This window comes from Necator americanus, chromosome X (genome assembly GCF_031761385.1).
Source record: "Necator americanus strain Aroian chromosome X, whole genome shotgun sequence".
NCBI classification, from domain to species: domain Eukaryota; kingdom Metazoa; phylum Nematoda; class Chromadorea; order Rhabditida; family Ancylostomatidae; genus Necator; species Necator americanus.
In genome coordinates this window covers 14,825,779-14,849,235 of record NC_087376.1, presented here as the reverse complement: position 1 = coordinate 14,849,235, position 23,457 = coordinate 14,825,779, and the positions used below count along the sequence as shown (strand labels likewise).

Below are 23,457 nucleotides of genomic sequence, written 5' to 3'. Positions count from 1 at the left end.
TGATGACATTCTTCTCTTAGCCAAACATGAACCAGGCGGCAGGAATGTAGCCCTATTTCGACAGAACGTGTGGAATATTGAGACACAGCTAGAACTGAAAGAGCGGATGCTAACAAGAATCGACTGTGTCTATGAGAGGCCCCGAGGCGAATCTTTCTCTTGGAATGATGCGCGTCTTCGAGAATGTACAAAACGGTTCTTGGTCAGCGCTCGTCCGCTATCCTTGAACCTCTCACGGGCCTCTTACTTTCAAACCGTTCTTGATCGATCTATTGAGTAAGATCCGTGGTCCGTCAAGCTCAAGAAATGAACATTACGGATGATTTGATTTCTGAGCAAGATGAAGCAATCGGCCTCTGAAGCACAGAAAAACATCAGGGATATACTGAGGAAGATAGACTTTAATCCAACCAAATCCCAGCTCTCCGATCGAAATCCCATTGCGCGCGGTCAAACATTTAAAGACCTCTGGATACGAAACAGTCAGGTCAGGAACACGTAAAGTATCAAAGAAAATCAAAGAAATGAACATGAACAACCCAAAAATTTGAAAATGTTCGTAAACGCATGCTAATATGAAATGGGGGTTTTGAATTTTTGACTGTGGATAGCACTCTACTGTTAATAAATTAGTTATTGGGAAGTAATATAGAAAACGAATGATGTGAGAAACTTAAGTGGTGAAGCAAAGATGTATTTACAGGAGTCGAAAGTAAATAGTAGTTAGAGTCGTTCTCTAATAAAATTCTTTTTGCTTAGACACAAAACTGTTCGCCGTTCTTGACTTCTCAATTAATGCAAAAAAAGCAAAAATGCTTTGTGCAAAGAAATCAAAATTCTGCTGTATTGGAGAAACACTGTGGTGAAAAATGAGTTGGATTTCAGGGTCTCATGACGGGCCTAATCTATAATAGACCGAAGGAACCGTTGATTTTCCTGGAAACTGCAATTGCTCAAATTCGTACCAATCCAAAGGAAGAGCTGACGTGGGATATGTTCATTGATCGCGGAAAAGTGGACATTTTGTGTATGTTCTGAGAAGTTTAATCAAACTTTTGCAAGGTTTTGAACTAGTTGACGGTTATGAACAAGTTCTATGTGAAGATTCAGATGAGTTTATCATTGCCTTTTGAGGCCTGCTGGCCAATTTTCACTGAAGATATCTCCAATGTAACCTATTGCATTTACAAGTTTTTTCTTGAATATTGATTGACATTGATAAATATTAGGTTGGTGCGTAATTAATTTCGGAAACGACTGCATACTTCAAATTGCTATAACTCAGCCTGAGCACAACTTTATTAATCGGAATAAAAACTATAAGAATTCACACATCGTTTTCAACGAATTGGTAATAAATTTAAACCTTTAACATAAAAACTGAGATTACAGGAATCAACAAAATTGTGGAAACCATTTTCAACGTCGTCTGAATTAGTGAACTGTCGCTGACGCAAATGTAGATCAAGAGCTTGAAAAAAGTGATAGTCTGTTGGGGAAAGGTCTGAGGGTGAGGAAGAACTTCTATACCCAGATGGGTTAATTATTGCCAGGTGATTTGTGCGGTATGTGGCCTTGTATTGTCTTGCAGCAGAATCGATCCTTCTCTATTCACCACTGCCGGCCACAATTTTTGCAACGTTTCATACATATGCCCTAAATCACAGCAGTGGGACTCTGCTGCAATTGTCTGGCCTGGTTGCATGAAGCTGTAGCAGATTCAAACCTTTACAGCACCATCAATTTCTATGCATGACTTTTTTGGGGTGAAGATCGGGTTCAGAGAAAGTGTTTGGAGGGGCATCCTTATCTACCCACACAAATCCACGTTTCCTATTATCGCAAAGAACCCATTTTTCATTTTTGTTATAATAGGACTAAGAAAATGCTTACTTTTTAGCCGAATCAAAAGGTTAGAACATGCTGCTCTTCGGTCAGCTCGTGTGGCACCAACTTTGACATCTTCTTCATCTTGCCAATTTCCGCCAAATCTCTATCTTTAGTATGATGTACGCTAAGGTCTTCTGCTAACGTCTATGTATTAGTCTCCCGATTTGCTTCCATGAGTATCTCCAGATCTTCATTATCAAGCGACGACCTGCGACCGCGACCCGATTTTTCATCAAGATCAAAACTGCTAGAAGTGGATTTTTTTTTTACACCAGAGCTCTACTGTCCAAACGCAGGGACGGTTTGGCCCAAAGCCCTGCTAAGGTTACGAGATGTTTCTGGCGCTAAGAGTCCCTTTTTAAATTAGTAAAGCATGATGACTCTATAGTCGCGTCAGTTCGTCATTTTTTCAGAGCTATGGAAAAGGCCGAAGGAAAAAATTAGAGCACAGCTATATATGTATTTGAAAGGGCAGAAAAAAGCCTGCAAAACGGTGTGTCTTGTCTGCCTTGAGACGAAATAATTCAGGATAAAAATTGTTTTATTTACACATACCTCGAAACCGAAATTAATTTTTCACCAACCAGTATAAGCTATGATTTTATATTGAACCCGATTTCTTTTCTACAATCTCGAAGATACTTAGCCAAAAAAAGCTGCGGATGAATAGCCACAAGAAAGACGAAGACTAAAAACGATGGGATCTTTGCTATGTACTCTTCTACAAATAACTGCGATAACTGCGACAATAACTAGATGTACACTGTGCAGTTGTTCTCCAGATATAGTCTGTAGAAGAAAAGGAGTTAGTACACAGTTTAATGGATGCAATAAGTAATGGCTGGTCTCTTGAGGTGACTAATTGCGGCAAATCCATAGCAAGCGTAATTGCTTTGCGTTCGATAATCCTGGACGCAAAGGCCTCTCCCTCATATTCAATTTCTCGTCTCGCACATTTACACAATATGCCTGCTGCATTATTCGTTTCCCCTGTTTTTTTCAATGTCATTAGCTATCATTTTCTTTGTTTCAGCCGAATTAGAAGTTTCTCCGAAAATATCAAGCGGAGGCAACGAAGAGAGATCAAACAGCGTTATTCGCACTCACCCTAACGACGTCAGAAAAAGTGTTATGTATGAAAAACAGAGTGTCTAGTACTTAGATAGAGTTATAAATTGCCAAGATTGCAGTAATACAGCTGAACGATCCAAGAAATTCAAGCACAAGGAAAAAGAGAAAGAAGAAAACCAAGTTTCCCTAAGGAATATTGAAGACACGCAGGTACCAACGCCGGAGATGGGGAGAGCACAGCGGTCACCTTCTGTAATGAAAGCAGCAGAAGTCGCTCATATCCCCCACGTGCCAGTTATACTGTTCATTGGTATGTTATTTTGTTATCTATCTTTTGAGACAATCAGAATGCATATGTACGTTTTAATTTTGTGAAAGAAGAAACTTTTGGACTCGAATTGCAAGTTATTAAGAATATGCACATTAAAGTGTTTTGCTACTTGTTTGACAGGTGGACCAGGAGGAGGCAAAACACGACATGCTGCAAGAGTAGCCAGCGCACTAGCTGACCAAGGCTTAATTCATATTTGCATGCCAGATATGATAAGGTAGGATTTTTTTAATAAACGAAAATGTAATTGTAAGTGGTTGTCAACTGTTCACTAAACGTAATTGGGATTGGCTTTTTTTATTATCTTAAGTCTACTGTAGTTCTTTTCAAAAGCAGCGTGTGGAGAACTGCTTTTGTTCTTAGAAGTTACGTGAAAACGATCCAGACTCGTCCACACGCCGCATACACGAACGAACGGTCGAGTATCAGTGAGTTCTTCTCGCCAGCTTATTCAAGTAAAAACATTGATTAGGCTGCTGAGGGGACTGAAGCGTGTACAGGGAGGCGCGTTCTAACGTGCTTCATAGGGACAAGGCCTGTTTACACGCCATTTTTCATGACGATTAGGGGGAATTGAGTGGATTTATGTTTTCTTGTTATGCTAACGAGGTCTTGGTGAAAATTTGTTAGTGGTCTAACGTTTCGACAACTTCGTTCCTGAAAAGGTCGACTTTCGATGAACCACGACGTAGTTAAATGTCTTGTTAGTTTTATCTTTTTTTAATATTGTATCCGAATGAGACATTCAAACAATTCGCACTCGTGATCGATCAGTCAGCGGTCCATGCTAGGTGTCTCCGATTCGAGGTGAGCATCCAGTGCAGCCGCTATGTTGGTGATTGAAAAGTTTATCAGTTTAGTTGTGGAGAGGTTTGGTCGTTTAAATTGTAAACTGGATAGAATTTGAACGCCCATTTCAGGCTCCGAAGAATGCGATATTGCCGAAACCTTAGGCAGTAAAACTATTTAACGACCTCCTGTACAGCTTATCAAAACTAATACCACATTTATCTATGCCGAGGTTCATTGAAAGTCCAACTTTTCAATTCCTTTGTAATGTGCCAGCTGAATATTACCGACTTGTGAAGAAAGTACTGTCGCTGAGACAGAAGCATCTAGACAGTCAATCTACTTTGTCAACCGCTTTCTGCATCGTAATGTTACTCCCAAATTTATTGGGCAGAAGCGACTAAACAGTCAGTCTGTGCAGGCTACCAGAGAACAGCCGCCAAATACTAAATATTCAACAACTCCTACACATTGTGTTGAAGAAGAGACGAGACTAAATGTGCGCAATGATAAAAAAAGTGTGCCATGAAGGAACAGTATTGTGCTTATTACTTGGAAGATCGTCTCTGGAAGAGAATAGTGGGTGGATCGATTTCGATTTGCAATTCTATTCTATCTAACCTCAAGATAACTCTACAGAGAAAATTCGATTGCCTTTTGATTAGATCACGAAGCGACAATGCACAACCACTAAATGCTGTGACCCATCCTGGCAGGAGTGAGCGCGACACTGTTTGTAACGAAGAAATGCTATCAAATGTTTCTCGAGTGGCAGTGTTAGGAGAATTTAGATTTCCTGAGAATGCGCGGTCAGTTTTAGAATTATTTTAGAATTGGTTCCTAGTTCTTCTCCATCGCAGTCCATTTCAACTGTAGTTCTGCGCAAGATCACTTCTGCCCTACATCAAATTTAAGATAGGCTCTGCAGAAAAGCCAACTTTAACAAAAGGGAAAGAAACCAAAGATCACTCAGAGACGATCTACCTATACCCGTCCCATGTGTGTTCTATAAACAACAAGATGCTATCTCAGGTGCGAAATTCCGCCTCTTTTCAAACGATGTATGTAAACGCTTGCTCGATTTCGTACGAACAGATTTAACTCCAACATTTCTCTTGTAGAAAAGCAAGGCATTAAGGATGTTCAAGAGCTGATTACGTGTTAACAAATAAGGTTATCCACAAGTGATAAAGGTGGAGAGTTTGTGGCATTCCACACCAGCTGGATGTTGCAATAGCAGAAAGACATTTGCAAGATGCCTCACTATATCGTTTATCCTCTGTTAGTGAGTTCGTGAAAAAGTCTCGCTTTTTAAACGACCAGTGGGTTAGGATAGCAAAATCCGCTGAGCTTCCTCCCTCTTCCATTTCTCGCCTTATGATAGACCTACCGACTTGTCCAGTGCTCTATCTCCTAAATCAAACACAATCCAGAAACGATTTGGCCTCCACTGACCGTGCTACACTGGAAGTGAGACATATAGTAGGAGGTCCTACGGATAGGATAGACAGTGGTACCTAAACACAATATTTGCGCAAGTATAAAGCATATACCTGCCCATTTAACAAATACCCTTTTTAGTTTCTAGATCACCTATGTGCGGCGCACCTGACAAGAGACTGTCCCATGGAGTCATTCGACGTCGAAGCACTGTATACGAATGTATCTAACGACTCTGTGATACAGGCTATGTTCGAGCCGCTGAAAGAAAACATAAGAGCCATGTTCTGGAACTACATTTTTTCTTCTACTCTCGCTACATCAACGATTGTTTTGTCATTTGCACCACCCAGGCGGAAATGGACAAATATTTTGACTTGTTGAACCGGCAGTCCGAACGCATAAAACTTACTAAGGAAAAACCACAGGACAACAGGCTTCCTTTTTTAAACTTCCAGGTCGGCATCTGAAACGGGTACGTGTCAAAAGAAAAGGCATCGTAAGCCCAGTAATAAGAAGATCTTGGTTCATTTTCTCTCTGATTATCCATTTCAAATGAAGAAAGCTGTGTTTACCAACATGTTCTACACGGCAAAAACCGTCTGTAATGGAGAGAAGGGAATCGTTAACTTTGCTCGCCAAATTGCTGTTTCTAATGGCTATGAAATCCGAACGTCTGAAGCGAGACGATACCGAAGTGAACGAGTTCGGCAATTGGAAACCCCCACCACAGATAAGATACCTCTCTGCTTTCCTTATATCTCCGATGAAACGAGCACTGCCCATTAGGCGGTGTCTGATGAGAGCAGATTTAGATAGCTCCGTTTCGGTCGTTTAAATACCACCGAACAACTGGAAACTTCAGGTAGTTCGGAATCGTTTGTACAATATCATCTGTACAATACCGAACCGCATTATTTGTCCCACAGGTAGACCAGGAGACTGCTTGAGATCTGGGGTAATCTACCTGATTTCGTGCACGAACTGTGGCGACGAGTATGTCGGTGAAACGGCACGATCACTATATGTCCGCATCAAAGAGCACGTGAACGGAAAGAATAGGTCACGAGAATAGACACCTTTAGGGGCCCATAGAACACAAAAACACGACGGAGCCGATTTTGAAATCAGGGTCTAAATCTTGGCGCACGAATCTAAAGCGTTGACTCGAAAATCGCTGGAGGCATCTTGGATCCAAGCCAAAAACCCTAAATTGAACCTCAATGATGAATGTCTGTCGATAACACGGGAACTCGCACCATATCTTGGATGGTTCTTCGGATCCGAATGAGACATTTGAATCATTCCCATTCGTGATCGATCAGTCAGTTGTCCATGCTTGGCGTCTTCGATCCAAGGTAAGCAGCGTAGTCGCTAAGTTGGTGATTGAAAAAGTAGGCATGGAGCTTATCAGTTCAGTTGTGGAGAGATTTGGTCGTTTCAATTGTAAATTGAATTGCCTATTTCAGGCTCTGAAGAAAGCGATATTGCCGAAACGTTAGCCAATAAAACTATTTAATAACCTCGTGTACAGCTTATCAAAACCAATACATTTAACTTCATTTTTATCAAAGGCCTGAAAATGGTTCGAGGGCTTTGATGCTAGACATATTCCATCAAACTCCTTCTCTCCCTTTGTCAAACCTCGATATCATCCTAAGTAAGCTGCGCAAGAACTTCAAGAAGAAAACAAACTTAACAGTCTCACCGACTAACGGGGCTGGTGAACTACTCCGTTCTTACAAATTGTCACGCAAGTCGAATGAGATCTACGCGCTGTGAGTGTTTTTAAGCAGTAATGTCTGGGTAATGTAAAAGAACTGTAAGTGCGACAGTCTTATAGTTCACCGAAGGTTGCGAATGGCATAAAGTCACTAGTGATTGATTAGCACTCATTTGTGTTATTCATGGATAAGGTTGCTGATGGGAATCCAGAATGCTTTTAGTGGCTTTCTACTAGGTATTTCTTTCTCGTGGGGTACTATTGTCACTTTATTTCAAACTCATTTCCATCATGTTTCTCTTTCCTGCCGCGTTTTAGCAGCCCAATCCTCTTTGATACGCAGGCTCAGCATCCTTCCAGTTTCTCCAGTATAAGTGGCATCGCATGTCAGGCACTCTATCTGGTAGATTACTTTATCCTTATTATCATCATGCAAACTCCAGTTTTATCGAATCGACAAACAACGCAAGACTCCGATACAAACTGCATATCGTAGAGTGTATTACGAAGCAATTATCGATTGATGCTGACGTTCGGGATGTTCGCTAATAAAATATCATCTTGGAACTCTATATATCAATATCATCCAGCAAAAGAAAACGTTTTATCGCAGCAGTTAAGGAACTGTAGACGATTAAGGGTCCACAAGGTAATTCTACCTTCATGGGGTCCTCACTGTTTCATTTCTTGTTGGAGATTGGATGTGGAGTTTAGTGTAAGCGTTTAAACTAGCTGTATTTATGGCTAGTTTCAATGATTCCTCACGTTCTCTATCTTCCATGCACATTAATTTAGCTGTTTTGACCATACTGCACGCAATTGCTTCTTTAATGCTAACAGGGTATGATTTTTGAGCTTTTTTGTGATACCATTTCACACTTGTAATGCCACTCTAGAGTTATGCTGTCTTGTACCAATGGTGTCTCAATAAGGTGTAAGGAAACTGCATGTGGAACAGCTCACACAGCTTTAGTAGTAGCATTGAATCATTTGTAATTCACAATAGCAGTGAGTATCAAAGATATGGATTTGATAAGATGCAGATATTCTCCGCGAATTTCTCTGACTCTTTCTCTGACTGATGACAACCTATACACTCATACACAACAGTTGTGAGCGGCACCTTAATTGCGACCACTTGAAATATGACAGCATTAAATTGAAGAGTTTTGAGTTTTTTCTTCTTGTTTATTCGCTTAGTGTGGGATAAATTCACTATAAACGAAAAGATGAAATTTGGAGAGAATACGAAAGTCTGTGAATTATTAATTTATGTATATTTCCAAATTTGCAAACGATCATGCTATATAATGACGGGCTTATTCTGTCACGTGTATACGTCACGGAATTCTAAAAAGAGAGGGAGACGGGTCTCACAGCGTCTGATTGGGGCGCCAACGCCAGAATGCTATATAACGGGGTGCGACAGGTCTCACGACGTCAGATTGGTGCTTCGTCACCAGAAAGCTATGAAATGGTGTTGAACGAGTCCCACAGTCTAGGGTTGGTGCGCCGTCGCCGCAAAGCGGTACATTTGGTTGGGATGGGTGTAGTTGCGTGTAATAGGTGTGCCGCATTAGTATCGTGCAATTAATTCATGCGGATTTGGCAAGGAGTAAATGAGACATTGAGAACCATTTCACAGCCATGGCTACCGCACGTGTTTCGTTTCACCTCCATGACTCCGCATATCTATTTCCTTACACATTTGCCTCAAGTTGATAACATGCCTTCCTCAGAAACTGGAAACTGGCTGCTTAGATAGTAGCGAACAGTTTACATGATCTGACATCAAACGTTATCTTTATCAGCACGATAATGATTTTCGCGTTATTTTATGCTAAACACCAGTCTGAACGTCCGGCTAAAGCCGGACTCCAGACTTTCTATGGTGTTCGCTTCGCTCCCTTTCACTGATCAATGAAAATTAATAGTAGGGCATTTTCTGTGAAATTAGATTTGTTGACAATTTCGTAAGCAGTTTTGACTGATGGTTGTGTTTTTATGTTTTGTGGAACCGTTTCCTTACGGTCCTCCTCCAACTGTCTTATCACATGTTCCTTCCAATTATAATTTTACTTTCCTTCACAAGAAACTCAAATTTTCGCTATCTTTCGCGTGAAGCATAAAACTCTTAGCATCATCATTGATAGAGTGTTCGGCAATACTGACCACCACCGTGACGTTTTTCCGAAGAGTCCGTTAAACCAAGAAGAATAATGATGCCAACGTGATGTGAGTAAAGCCAAGTGATCATGGTCTTCTACACCACGTTCCTGATGCTCTCGTGTCCCCTCCATGCCGTTCGTTTCCTCTTGCTCCACCTTAAAGACAGGTCGTTCTTAATGTTGATTTCCTTGGCTAGATACAAACGGCTGGAGTATTCAGATATATTTTTGTTCCTTTGGGCTGGAATGTTTTTTAATGTTTTTTTTGTCTTTAAGTTTTTTTTATGAACATCTTTCCTTTAGATCAATGTGTAAACCTATTTGTCCATATCTTGTCGAAATCGATCACCACAGGTTCCACCTTCACATAGTTGATGCTATAAAAACGAATTGCATGTCTACCTTCCCTCAGATCGTGTGCAAGAAAGTGTAATCAAACATATCATCAGAAATCGCTAACAACCTCCTTCGCACCTTCTTCCGATGCAACGATTGTTTTATTCTGACGTCATATCGCTTTTCTGCAAAGTTTTCCGAAAGCGGAAGTAAGATCGTAGTCATCTACGGCTTCTTAAGTCGCAGGTTAGTGTACTAGCTCGAAGACAGACTCCTTTTGACGGGTTTCATACTTTTGCATTCCTCGCAGAATATGAAGATGTTCTGCGAGCCCACCATATTCTTGTTATCCATTGCAATAGTTTCTCAGAAGCAGTCTGAAAAAAGCGAAAACTTCGCAAAAGAGATTATGTTTCGTAAACTTCCTGGCTTCCTCTCCTTTTCGCGCTCGAAATATCCATACTGCGGTTCATAGTTACATGCGCTTCATACCGAATTACCAACTCGAGAGTTTTTGGAGGTGTCTTGGTGAATTTCACATTCATAATATTTGGGTCGACAGCATGATGATACTCTTCATCTGGCGATCTCCAGGTTCAATGTAAAGAGGAGGATTTGATCGCAGTTAGTTCTTCATCAAGACAAGGTTTTAGTTGTCATATTAAGCTCAGAAATCCTCATATCTTGTTAGTTTCAGTGTAAGTCCTGATCAACAAACTAAAATTCATCACCCGTTCCCTTGATACTATTTCTGACATTGACGATGTCACCTTTAAAAATCTTTTTAAATGTTGCCAGACTGCTTTAAAAAGTCTTTTGTTGGGTATAAGGTGTGTTCTTTTTGGAGACACGCATGTGAAAATAGGATGGATCGTCAGAGAAAGAGCTAGTCCTTCGTATTTCGATGTTGGAACTTGAGCGACGGAGATAGTTTATGTGATCCATACCTCTTTGAAAGGGGCCGTAGAACCTTAGTTGAAGGGAAAATTTGTTGCTCACTGCCACCCTCGTTTTGACGAAGGCCCCACATCTTTCTCTGCTTTAACATAATCCACAGAAAGTTATTCAAGAATTACGTAGTGGGTCCTCTCCTTATGAGAGACACGAATAGCATCATGTTTTTTAGAAGAACTTTGTGAGCCTCACGACCGGGCTGACCGTCTTACTATAGCGCACTTAATACAGAGTGGCGCCCAATCGCCCATAGCTTTGTCCCAGTGATCGCTGAGACGTACCAAGTGTCTGGCTCATTTAATTTTACCTTCTCTGACGCAGTGTTTGTGATCTTTGCTCGTTGATGTCGTACTGAACTTCGAATCTCCTCTCTTCCCTGCGTAAAGTGGGCTACTTCTAACATCACTCTTTCAATTAATTGTTCTATGACACTGACCGAATTTTCCTCCTGCATGCGGAACGCCTATGTTTCAAAGAAAGGACAGTGGTATTATCAACTTCTCGTTGAATGCGACTTAGACAATATCGGCAAACTGCAGATATTGCATGATCTATTCCTATGGATATGAATGCACACGACAACGACTGCTGACATGACAATTCTCGCATGATCCTCTTCAAAATTTTGGGAAGAGGTTGTCAAGTGTAGTGACATACATAGACGCCTTTCATAGAAATCCCTGGTAATGACAAAAAAGTCTCCACACTCTAAAGGAGGTGGGGTTACTCTTGCAGTCAAGTCCAATTTGCTTATTATGGGCATCGAGAACGTGGTCAATCAACCAAAAACCTCAGTTATTGAAGACGAAAGGTGCGGCAGCTGCAGCGAAGGAGCGAGGATTGATTTGCCTTGCAAGTCATTCATAAATTCTGTGGTTACAATACAGTGCGCGAGTCAGGATCTCCCCTTTGAGTGTGTTCCAACCAATCTCCAAGTCCTCTCTTCTTGAAAACTCGGAATTTGATAGTGTGTTTATGTTTTCTTGTTATGCCAACGAGGTTTAGGTGAAACTTTTTTATTGGCCTGACGTTTCGACAAACTCGTTTTTTTCAAAGGCCTGAAAATGGTTCAAGGTCTTTGATACTATGCATATCCCATCAAACTCCTCCTCTCTCCTCGTCAACCCTCGATATTGTTCCAAATACACCACGCTAGACCTTAAAAGGAAAAGAACTGACCAACTGAGTTTCCCGACTAGCGGGGTTGGTAAACCACCGCGTTCTTAAAGATTGTCACCAAGGCGAATGAGATCTACGCACTGTGCAGTATCCTTAAGTACTGGTGTCTGGATAACGTTAAGGAACTGCATGTGGGGCAATCTTATAGCTCACAGAGTGTTACGAACGGCAAGAAGTCATTGGTAGATGATAAACACTCATTTTTGTTATTCATGGACGGATTACTGACGGAAACCCAGAATGCTTCCAATGCCTTCCTAGCAGATATTTCTTTCTCGTGCGCTAATATCGTACATTTTACTTGAACTCATTTCCATCATGCTTATCATTTTTGTGACGCCCTAATGGTGTCATCAAACTCCTTCGCCTTTTACCAGTCAAATGTTCCTTGATACGCACGTTCAGCATCCTTCCAGTTTCTCCAATATAAATGGCTTTGCACGTTAGGTATTCCATTTGGTAAATAACTCCGATGTTCGTGCAATCACCGATCTTATCGAATGGACAAACCACGCAACATTCTGGCACGCATTGCCTATCGTAGAATCTATTGCGAACTAACTGTCGCTTGATGCTGTCGTTCGGGATCTTCACCAACACGATATCATCTTGCAGCTGTGCTCGCAGAAGAGTTCGGTCTATAGCAGCAGTTAAGGAGTCAGAGAGGACGCACAAACGAATTTTACCTCTACGTGGAATCCTCACTGTGTTGTTCGTATTTCGAGATTAGGTGTTAGATTTCAATCTCGAGTAACCGTTTGAACTAGCTATGCTTGTGGCTAGTTTTAGTGATTCCTCCCGTTCTCTATCCCCTGTGCACATTGCTGTTGCTGTTTTGACCATATTTCGGATAATTGCCTTTTTCATGCTATTAGGATGAGCTGACTTTGCGTTCATCAGTGTGTTCTTCGAGCTTTCCTTGCGATACCATTTCACACTTGCAACGCCATTGTGTAGGTTTATTTGAGCATTCAAATAAGGCAGCCAACCATCTTTTGGTTGTTATCGAGTGAGTTTTATTTACTGCGATCGTTCATTCAGAATTCTAAACCATTCGTCCATTTTGGATTGCGTTGATGTTATAATGAAGCAGTCATCGATATAACGGCAGTACATCTGTGGAAGATTTAACAATATTGCAGTGGAGGCATTAGTTGATCAGGATTATTATGCGTTGCTTGCTTAGACCTCGAACCATTTTCAGGCCTTTGAAAAAGACGAGTTTGTCGAAACGTCAGGCCAATAAAAAAAGTTTCACCTAAACCTCGTTGGCATAACAAGAAAACAAATACGCTGTGTTCCAACCTTTTTATGCAAGTTCTTTTGGGTTTGTGGTATTCTGTTAAGTCACAAACGTGCTACACATCATATAGTGGGAAGAATGTTATATATCATCTGCTAGACACTCGTAGTATCCAAGGGAAATCTACTCTCACAACTCATTCACTACATGAAGGTGCTCATTACATGACACACTCCTACATGAAGGTGCTAATGAATAAATAACACTGTTTGGAGCATTATGCTTGACATTAAATCTGCTCAGCTACATTTCTTGTTCAGATAACTTGCGGTGTTGTAAATCCAAGCCATAATTCAGTCTTGCAAAATGATTACATTAAAAAAAAGAAGTACGCAGAAAGGATTTAGAAGGAAGTCATTATATTACCAACAATAAGTCTGCCTCGGCGAGGTCCGCAGATTTTAAATATGCTCTTATCGCCGGAGCAGACTTATTGTTTGTTGGTAGAATGAATTGTTTTTAAGTTATTTATGTTTATTACCAGTCCGAACGTCCGGCTAAAGTCACTTTGCTCGCCTTCGCCGATCAATGAAAAGTAATAGTAGTGGCATTTTCTCTGAAATTAGATTTGTACTTTTCTTACAATGCTTTCTTCTTCTTTATACGTTAAGCTGGAAGATTTCACAGTTTTCTTTTAAACGTTCTACATTTGAAGACCATTCAAACTTCAGCTCCAAACACTCCCTTGAGTCCAACATGACATAGACACAGTTTGAAAGCATTACTCGAAGTGTAGATTTTTCTCCTGATTTTCCCGAACAGTTATCATAGAATAATGTTTTCGCATAAAATGACATGAACGATATCATCATACTGATAAAGATAACGTTCCACGTTATATCATGTATCATGGCCACTATTTAAGCATTTGTGTATCCACTTTCTGAGGAAGGCAACCTGGGCAAACGTGCAACCAAAAAGACAGGAGGAAGAGTCATAGAGGTGCGACACATGACGTGCATTGGCCACGGCCATGAAACGGCTGCAACCTCTCATTTACCTTTGCGATATGCGCACGAAGTTACTGCGGTATAATTTTGCCACGCTGCACTCCAGTTCCACGCCGTAAACGACGATCTGAAATTTTGAAACACACACACACAAAAACACACACACACAAACACACACACACACAGAGCAACGGAACGGAAATTCCATATGGGCATGCGCTATACGTTAATTGTCCTTGTAAATGTAGAAGAGAAAAATCAACAGCACTCAGATATAATTGAAAGGAGTATTGAAAGATGATTTTGATGAGAGTATACTTTTTCTTTAAAAGGACTTAAAAATATAGCACGATAGTTTCAATTTTTCAAAACCATGTGTATTATGATTTTTATAGTACTCATAGTTGATTCACAGAGTCGAAGAACCTCCAGCTAATCACGATTAACTCCTTACAAACTCTGTTTTCTTTGCATACTCTTTCATCGTTCTTAATAAACACGTCACACACATGATAGGGCGGTATCTTATGCGAATGACCGCTCGCTTCATTCATGTTTTGTGGCTCCTAGCGAGCACTTTATAGTCATTTTTTGGTAATAGAATTTATGAATGTACTGAACAACTTATTAAGGAATTGAAGATCAAACAAGATTATATGTTTTCTATGCTGTTTTCTATGACGAAATGTGTGATTAAAAACTGTTGTCAACGTTTAGCGCCAGACGTTCTTTCGAAGAGAGTCATAGGTGAGTCAAAGAACATATGTGATTCTAAGGCCGAGTCAAAGCTGCAAGAGAATTTTAGCAGACTGGTAGATCATAGGCAAGGTAGGAGATTGCAGATATCACTTAGTATTAGCCATTCTGGCTTAAACCACCAAAACTGGAAAGTCGCATAAAAAAATGCACCCTCCCAACCTCGGGCGTCACTCATAGGTGATATCTCTCTTTCTAAGAATGCGCTATCAGTTTTGGACATAGGTCCAAATTTCGCTCCTTCTCAATGATGCGATTGAGAGCTAAAGGGGAAAAACAGGACAGAGGACAGGGAAGCTCTAGAGTTGCAATTTTTCTATTGATTCCTTTCCCTGCACTCACGTACAAGCCGCAGTAGGCAGATTCGGTAGTAGATAATATGTTCCCTTAATGTTGCAAATCTAACACCCTCGCAGCGCAAGGGTTTGTGCCATTTGCGAGCAACGTGACATTTGCTCTCAGGGTAAGATCAAGATTTCGGTCAGTGATAAGGGAGGAGAATTTGTTGTGATATCACGTGGACTGGACATGACTATAACAGAACTTTAGCTTTAGAATTGCAGCCTATACCACCCTTCATCTGTTCATGAGTTTGACAGACAATACCGCCTTCTAAATAGGATATGAATGGAGATTGCAAAATTGGCATGATTACAAAGAACTACTAGCTCACGCCTGAAACGTGATTGGCTTACCAGTTTCTTATATCCTGATCAAGACCTACAAGCTCTCCACTGTTGAATTTACTTTAAAAAAGGTTAGGTTAGGTCTATCATAAACAATATTTGAGGTCCCACCGACAGAATATCCTGGTTTCTTAACGCTAATCTCAGCCAGCCACTCCAATGTGTTCCCGCTCATCTCCCCAACACGAGAATGTTCACAGAGCACCTTCGCAAAGCGCGCCTTGATGGAGATTGTGTCCTCGAATCCTTCGAAGTCACTTCACTTTACACCAACATCTCTCCTGCTCTGCAAGCAACATCAGAAATCTACTCGAACACAATAGGTCTCTTAATATCTACGGGTTCGCGATATAGCAAATAATGACGATGCTAAGTGACCCACAAGACTGCAATAGGGCAATGTGGTTAGCCATGATTATAGAAGAAATGCGCTCTTGGGCCTTAGATGAAACAGTTACGGCAGTCTCAAACATGTTTCAATGACTTATTTTTTTTTGTTGTTTAAAGAGGTGCGCCGAATGGTAATGAATTAGAATATTCTTACAATTCGGTTCTCGGTACCACTTTGTTTTCAAATTTCGTTTGTACAAATTTGTAAATGTGAATGTGTACATTGAGGAACGGCAGCCAATTGTCTCTAGGTTTTCCCTCGTAAACTTTATGCACTGGTATTGCCCATTTATAGATTGAAACAAGTGTCCACTTCGGCTTTCCGTTGGACATATAATGCCACAATTAAAGAAGATGTTCCGTATTTCGCTAGTCTGAGATGTTCCGTATTTTGCTAGTCTGAGATGTTCCGTATTTCGCTAGTCTGAACGAAACTATAGGCAGATTGGAGGCGTGACCATTGGACAAAGACTTGCTCCCGCATTAGCCGTTGACTTCATGTCTAAGATGAAAAAAATCCCTACTGGAACGCCAACTTCTTTTGTAATTCCAATATATACATAGATAATTGTGGCATTATATGTCCAACGGAAAGCCGAAGTGGACACTTGTTTCAATCTGTAAATGGGCAATACCAGTGCATAAAGTTTACGAGGGAAAAACCTAGAGACGATTGGCTGCCGTTCCTCAATGTACAGATTCACATTTACAAATTTGTACAAATGGAATTTGAAAACAAAGTGGTACCGAGAACCGAATTGTAAGAATATTCTAATTCATTACCATTCGCCGCACCTCTTTAAAAAACAAAAAAGTAAGTCATTGAAATATGTTTGAGACTGCTGTAACTGTTTCATCTGAGGCCCAAGAGCGCATTTCTTCTATAAACATGGCTAACCACATTGCCCTATTGCAGTCTAGTGGGTACACTGCAAAGGTTTCCCACTCAAAATGAAGCCTTGTAACAGAGCGCAGGTCCCACATGGGAGAACAGACGACAAAGGCTTGTAAAGTCAAAACTACCCACCCTTTTAGGTGCTCGTCGCAGACAGCACCATGACAACACACCTTTCAAGATAGAAGTCACGATCTTGGCTCCGCGAATCAGACGTTGTAGCGCGAAAACATTAGAAAAGTCCAATCATCAGTCGTAGAGAAGAATGCATCGCCTTGACCAACAAGCTGGCGCTGTATCAAGACCTTTGCGGGATTCGACCTACGGGATCAGATGCAAGAGGCATCGTTATTACTTACAATCAGCAGCGCAACTCTAACAGCCGGTGATCCGCTAACATTACGGTATTATGGCTATTAAGGTGAGCACTATTTGGTCTGTTTCTCTAATGTTGTCTTGAGTTATCTGTTTGCTACGTCATATTTTGTGGAATAACGAGGCCTTTAAGGAGGTAGATCACACGTGTCTTTGATTTTTCAGGCTTTAGTAAATACGACGGAATGTCCTCGCTTGACGCTGAAACGTTAGCCTGAAGCACAGGATAAGCACAGGATAAGTACTACCCGATTTAACTATAAAATGCTAAGATTCGAACGTCGAACTTGAGACTTACTCAACCTATTAAGGGCTTAAGCTTTACCGCACTTATTAACAGTGTGAAGGGAAGAGGTAAATTGCCAACTTAATTTTTGATATAGAGTAACTACGACCATGCTAATCGCTTCGTTTAAAAAATGCCGTTTCTGTCGTCTTGTTTTCTATCCTGTGCACTTCTTAGTCTTATGGAACAGCACTTGCAGAGGTTCTCGCATCCGCTAATTATGGGGATAACAGTTCTTTACTGCAGTACGTAACTGCGTAGTGAGTTGTAATTTTGCGCGAGGTGACTATTCAGGGACAAGGCAGACGTAGCCGAATATTGAGTAATACAGTTCCGAGCAATCTAGTGCTTCTCTTATATGGACACCCTTACGGTTCGCTGTCGTTGCGATGCTTGTTATAAGGTGTTGAAGAAGTCTCCTGTGCCGTCCTTGAGGACGATTAGAAACAATTGAGTGTGAACACCCTCATACTCGTACTCTACACCCGAGCTCTATATTGTCCGTGAGAGATCCCAACATCGTCAACTTTGTAATAACTGTTTTTCACTGTGTGTTTTTGATGGATGCTTGAATCTTATGAAATGGATTTGAAGATCACAATGTTTACAGTTCGTACTCAGTTGCATTTCATGTCAAAGCTTCAGTTAAATGCCTTATATTTTTCAGTTCAAGTTAGTGCAGAACAATTGGCCAATTAAACCACTTTTTGCGCGTTGTTCACCTTTTCAGCATACAGCTCTATTCTATAACTTTTAATGCTAAAACTAAGCTCATCCTTAAGGAATATTCTAGACGATAAAATGTTCACATTATCAAAAAGGTCATCTGGATTTTTCTAAACAACAGTGCCTGTTTTTTCCTCTTTTCAGGAGCGCCCTTGCAAAATATAAAGACCAATACTCAGAATGGAAGACTGCCCATGAACACTATCTACGAGGTTCAGTTAATTTTACTTCTTTGTAAATGACATGTATGTACATATATGTAGTCGTTAATAGTATCCCACTACGTAAAGCAGCATTTCGTAAGCCCTGTTTATTCAAAGCTTCGGATTCCCACGAGTACGTTTGGAACATAATGAAATGATGCATCGTATCGTGCAGCAATTTTCGGTCCCTTAAGTGTGGTCGATTTGGGTTTTCTTAAACGCGAGTAATCTGAACATTATCAAATGAATGTATTAATTTTCTTCTCACAATTATTACATTTTTCTACTGTACATCGTTTTTTTTTAACTTTTTTTAAAGGGTATAGTGCAGTAGTAAGAAATTGCCACAGCGTCTGGTTTGATGCTCTCACAACTAACTCGTCCTAAGTCAATAGGTTAGTGTTAGCTTGTGTGAAAGAATAAGATTTGATATCTTGACAGGGCCCTCGCTAATCATTTAAGAGCCCTTATGTGTGTTTATAAACTTCTACGATTTTGATCCATTTCGGACGTAAAGCAGATACCAAGGGACTGGTTAACGTCAATCGCTTAACATATTCTATATATATATATATATATATATATATATATGTTTATATGTATATAATGTATGAAATGATTGGTGTTAACCAAATCTTTTATACACATATAATGTTTGGAATGAGGAAGGGCAGTTATAATAAGGAAACAACGTTACGAAGAGTATATGTCACGTATTTTCTTCGGCAGTAGCGTTGCATAGCTTCGCGGATAATTCCCCTTGCGTTGACCATGTTGATCAAATGTTCGTTTCTTGTTGCTTGTTGCAGCGGAGATTCTCAAGATTTTAAGGGCGGAATATCAAAACGGGCTCTTCCATTGCAGAGCGGTGAATTATGGTGTAACTCACATTTCGCTCATTTGATTCCACAGTCGTTTCCTACATGCTGTAGTTTGTCAAGCTCGTTTGACGGTGTGAGGTTTGGTTCTGATTTAATTCACCCCTGCACTGACTAAAAATCGTATTTAAGATGTGTTGCAGTATTTTGAGAGCTGTTTGTGTTGTAATCCACATCATCTTAGAGGTTAACATTATAACTGTAGGATCGCAGAGGTAGGTGATCCCTACTAAGCATGTTGCTCCACTTCTCGCAGCTACTGCTGTGTCCTAGTGTTTTTTTATTACTTCCAGCTTTAGTGTGAGGTCTGGAATTGCTATTTGGATAGGTCGATGTCATTTGCCCAACTTTCTTTGATTTTTAAACGCAGATCAGACACAGATTTTTGTGATATTTTAAGGTAGTAATTAAGTGTTTCTTGTAGACCGAACGTAACTTCTGTGCCTCCGCACGTCACGTTACATTTTTCGTTCACTACGGCGTGGTCAACTTCTAAGCTTATTGTTGAGATCTCTTGGGCGGGTGTAGCGCATGCGGCAAGAAGTTCCGCTATGTGTGCATTATCAGAAGTTCGATTCCGCCAAAGTATCAACCAAACCTTTCATTTCTTCGGGGTCGATAAATTGATACTGGACTTATCTGGAAGGAGAAAAACTTTGATTTAATGCATCGGCTAACGCCGCAATCCTTGTGCATGCCAGTTACGCGTTCGTGAACCTTAAACGATTCTGAATTGAAGTTAACGCGATGGCGTATCTAAAGCGGGTAGATCAACGTCAGAGAATTAATCCTTGATCCCCATATCTTCATATCTCGTTTTTCGGAAGGCAATGCACACTAAATGCTTGGGTTTCGCACCTTTCTGTGATCAGTGTCTCGAGCTTGCTGAAGCATGACACGATCACTGTGACTTCTTCAACACATTTACAGCGGCCAGAATTTTCTTTAGGCTCTATTTTGCACGGTTCAGTCACAATTTAGTCTACACTATCCAACATATGAGCTTATTGTCGAGGGGCTTCTCCTTTTCGAAAACACTTTTGTACTTTTATACCTTCACAAGTAATCTTAATGCAGGCTATTTCGATTGGAAGTTGATTCAACACATCTCATTTGACACTTTTTATTGCCATATCTGGACAGTGATGTACTGTTTCACTTTAGATGCTCGCAAACAGAAATTATTTGGTAGCTGCGTGCTAGAAATTTGCTGGAAATTTTCCGGTGACATGTTTTCGTTAGGACATGCCCTGAAAGTTGTTAGTAGTGGAGTGTGATAAGAATGTCATGTCTAGCTATTGCAAAGCTTCTGCCCATTAATGGAGAACCCGACCTTTGCAAGGATGTTAATGTCAAAAGTTCGTCATCCATTTTTGAGTTGTAGGTTATAAGAGAAATCTCTTTGGTCTCCTTTGTGTCGTGCATTGAAATCAATTTCTATGACTGGTCTTTAATTTACACAGTTGAGAATTTCATGCATCTTTTCATTTTGAGGCATGGGGGCTAGGTGCATGTGCGAACAAGCTGGTAGCAGCAGTAGACTTGGTACATGCTTGAATGATGTCTGAGTACCTCGGATAGGACTTGGTCTCATTAACTTCATTGATGATTTCTGTCGATATTGGGGTGCTGCATCGATCACGAGAGTAAAATTTCATTTGCGAACATCTTGTAATGTGAAGAATTTTATGCGAAGTGTCCCTGATGAAAAATTGCGCCATTTTCACACGCTTCATTTTTATCGGTTTTTCCTGATTTTGGTGGCCCTGATGATCTACTTTGAAATTCTTTCACCAATCAGCCGTAATAATTTAGCTCCTCTACGCTAAATAAAACGGAGAAAACTATTCAAAAATGCTCCACTTGACAGATTTTCAGTTACTTCCAAGTGGACTGCTCTTGTTGTTAGGGAGATGTACAATCTTTCATTCATTACTGATTCAAATGGCCCGACGAAGTCGCATCCAACATTCTGAATTGTTTTTGCAATTACCAGAGGACTTGGTGAAAGTGATGGTGTCCCAAGTGAAATGTGAAACTAAATGCAAGCAACAAATTTCCGTTATTTTTTCACTGCGCGCGATGATTGTAAACCCAATATTTTTGTCCTACAAGAGGCGGCGTATGTTTCTTATCAATGTGTTCATTTTTGATGTGAACGATGAATTTTCGTGTCATATAGTAAGATGGCATTTTTAATTCTAGATTCAAACTTAATTATTCCAAAACTGTTTCTGATTAGTTTTTGATTTTGAAATCTTGTTGACAGTTCTATAACTAAGATGATTTTCTGTATTTTCGTTGTAGTAAATTCTTCGTTCAATCTCAGGTTAGCAGCAGAATTTTTCTTCCCGACTCAAATTCTGATATGCTTCATAACATTATACGTAGGCTTCTTTTTTGCATTACATCTTTCTACCCATCTGACCAGAAGGCTCAAGAATCTTGATAAATCGACTGTTGTGTATGGCTGAGAGATCATCGCTTCAATACTGCTGTGATGTACAGCTATATAATTGATTTGCACCTAAGTCAGCCATTAATTTTAACTTCCAACCGTTTTTGCTGCCAACAAACCAACGTTTTCTACGAATCCAGCCATGATCGTATTTTGGGCTGCAGTTACACCGCGTGTTTCTGCCTTTTGCAGGGTTTTATGCGTTGGTACATAGCAAAAATTGACTGTCAGACTATTAGATTTCAAAAATTCCCGGAATGTTGCAATTCTATCTGTCTGATTATTAAAAAAAAATGGAAAGTTTGCGAGAGGACTTTGTCCATGTAAGCACAAGCTCTTTGTCACTTATTGTGTTCACTTCTGTGAACATTTTTTTGCAATTTCCGGTATTGTGATTACTAACTGCAAAGCTAATGCTACATCTACTAGTCCCACTCTGGTATTATGTGAGAGGCCTTTGTGGGTGCAAGTTTAGTCCTGCCGTTGGTCAATCGCGTGAGCTGATTTTTTTGTTTGTACTTTAGATACATGTAAACATGCTGCTATGGCGACCTTACTTGCATTAGCAAAGATCCAGAGCGATGATTTGTTAAGAACAATGTGCTCATTGGGCAGGTGCGGCTCAGTCGGTTAGAGGTCCGTTGTAGCCACACGGTCGAGGGTTCGAAACCGCCCTGGTGCAAACCAAGCCTTTCATCCCTGCCTATCTCTGACATAAGCGATTTAAGTTTAACTAATAATGATGCTGCTACCCCAGCTCACATGCTAAATTAGGTTGAAATTAGGTCATGTCTCGTTTCGTAGATTGTTCTCTAAAAGAGAACATTGTCTCTTCTGAGAAGTCATGTTTTTTGAAGACGCAATTAACGGGCAGGAGTTTTTTTTTCTCGATATTTTATCTTTAGTCTCTGCTGCATTAGAATAAAGTCTCTGACGTATTAATCCGGTTGGGATGCGCCAATGCGTTTTACTGAAATTTATAAGCGTTGAGGCTTCGTAACACGTGTTAGCTCACACAATGACGTGCGGGGGGCAGCCAGTTTATTGACTCCGGAGATATGAGAGACTCGGTTAGAACTAGGGTGGTTTCGAACTTTTGACAGTGTTGGCACAGCGGACGGATCTCTTCTCTAATGCACTACACCCACCTCGCTGCATTTATTTCTGCATTTTTCAAAATGAATCCTCGCATGTTAAAGCCAATTTTTACAAGAATGTGTTTGGCTTCTTTGTACTTCGGAATTTCTTTGAAAGGTGCTGTTATCTACATTCAAATTCCTGGCTACTTCTTTTGATAGCGGAGTATGTCATATTGAGGAAGGGTAATATTACCATTTTTAAAATGCTCGGAGATGCAGATGTTCCAAATAATAACCTCTCGAATCTATTGTGCGTAATGTTTCCTTTCAAACGTGGTTGTGTTATATCTCCCACCCTTAGGAATCTACGCAAATGCTTATGCAGATTTCGAAGCCGTACTTGAGTGAATGTTGTTTCTGTATCACAAAAAAAACTATCATTTTGGAAAGTCAATTTGAGATTAGACTATTGTGATTTTTCTTTTACAAGTGATTTACCAGTTTTCATGGCATTATTGAGGGAAATATTCTCTTTGGATGAAACGTCGAAAACAATTTGGAACGGTTCAGGTTTATTTTGTTCCTATGCAG

General features: G+C 40.4%; 1 protein-coding gene across 2 annotated transcripts; it reads left to right on the top strand.

Annotated features, from left to right (window-relative positions):
* Positions 1-340: 340 nt before the first annotated feature.
* On the top strand, positions 341-20,713 carry RB195_023170 (uncharacterized protein; the record flags this gene model as incomplete). Of its 2 annotated transcripts, none has more annotated exons than XM_064210513.1 (6): positions 341-487; positions 886-1,027; positions 2,924-3,023; positions 3,081-3,271; positions 3,413-3,509; positions 18,393-18,486. In XM_064210513.1, the coding sequence occupies 6 exons, from the start codon at positions 341-343 to the stop codon at positions 18,484-18,486; spliced, it is 771 nt and encodes a 256-aa protein (XP_064066394.1). The 2 variants fall into 2 exon arrangements, with proteins under 2 accessions (XP_064066394.1, XP_013306231.2); XM_013450777.2 differs by lacking the exon at positions 341-487 and adding an exon at positions 20,625-20,713 and having other exon boundaries at positions 892-1,027; positions 18,393-18,460.
* Positions 20,714-23,457: the final 2,744 nt, after the last annotated feature.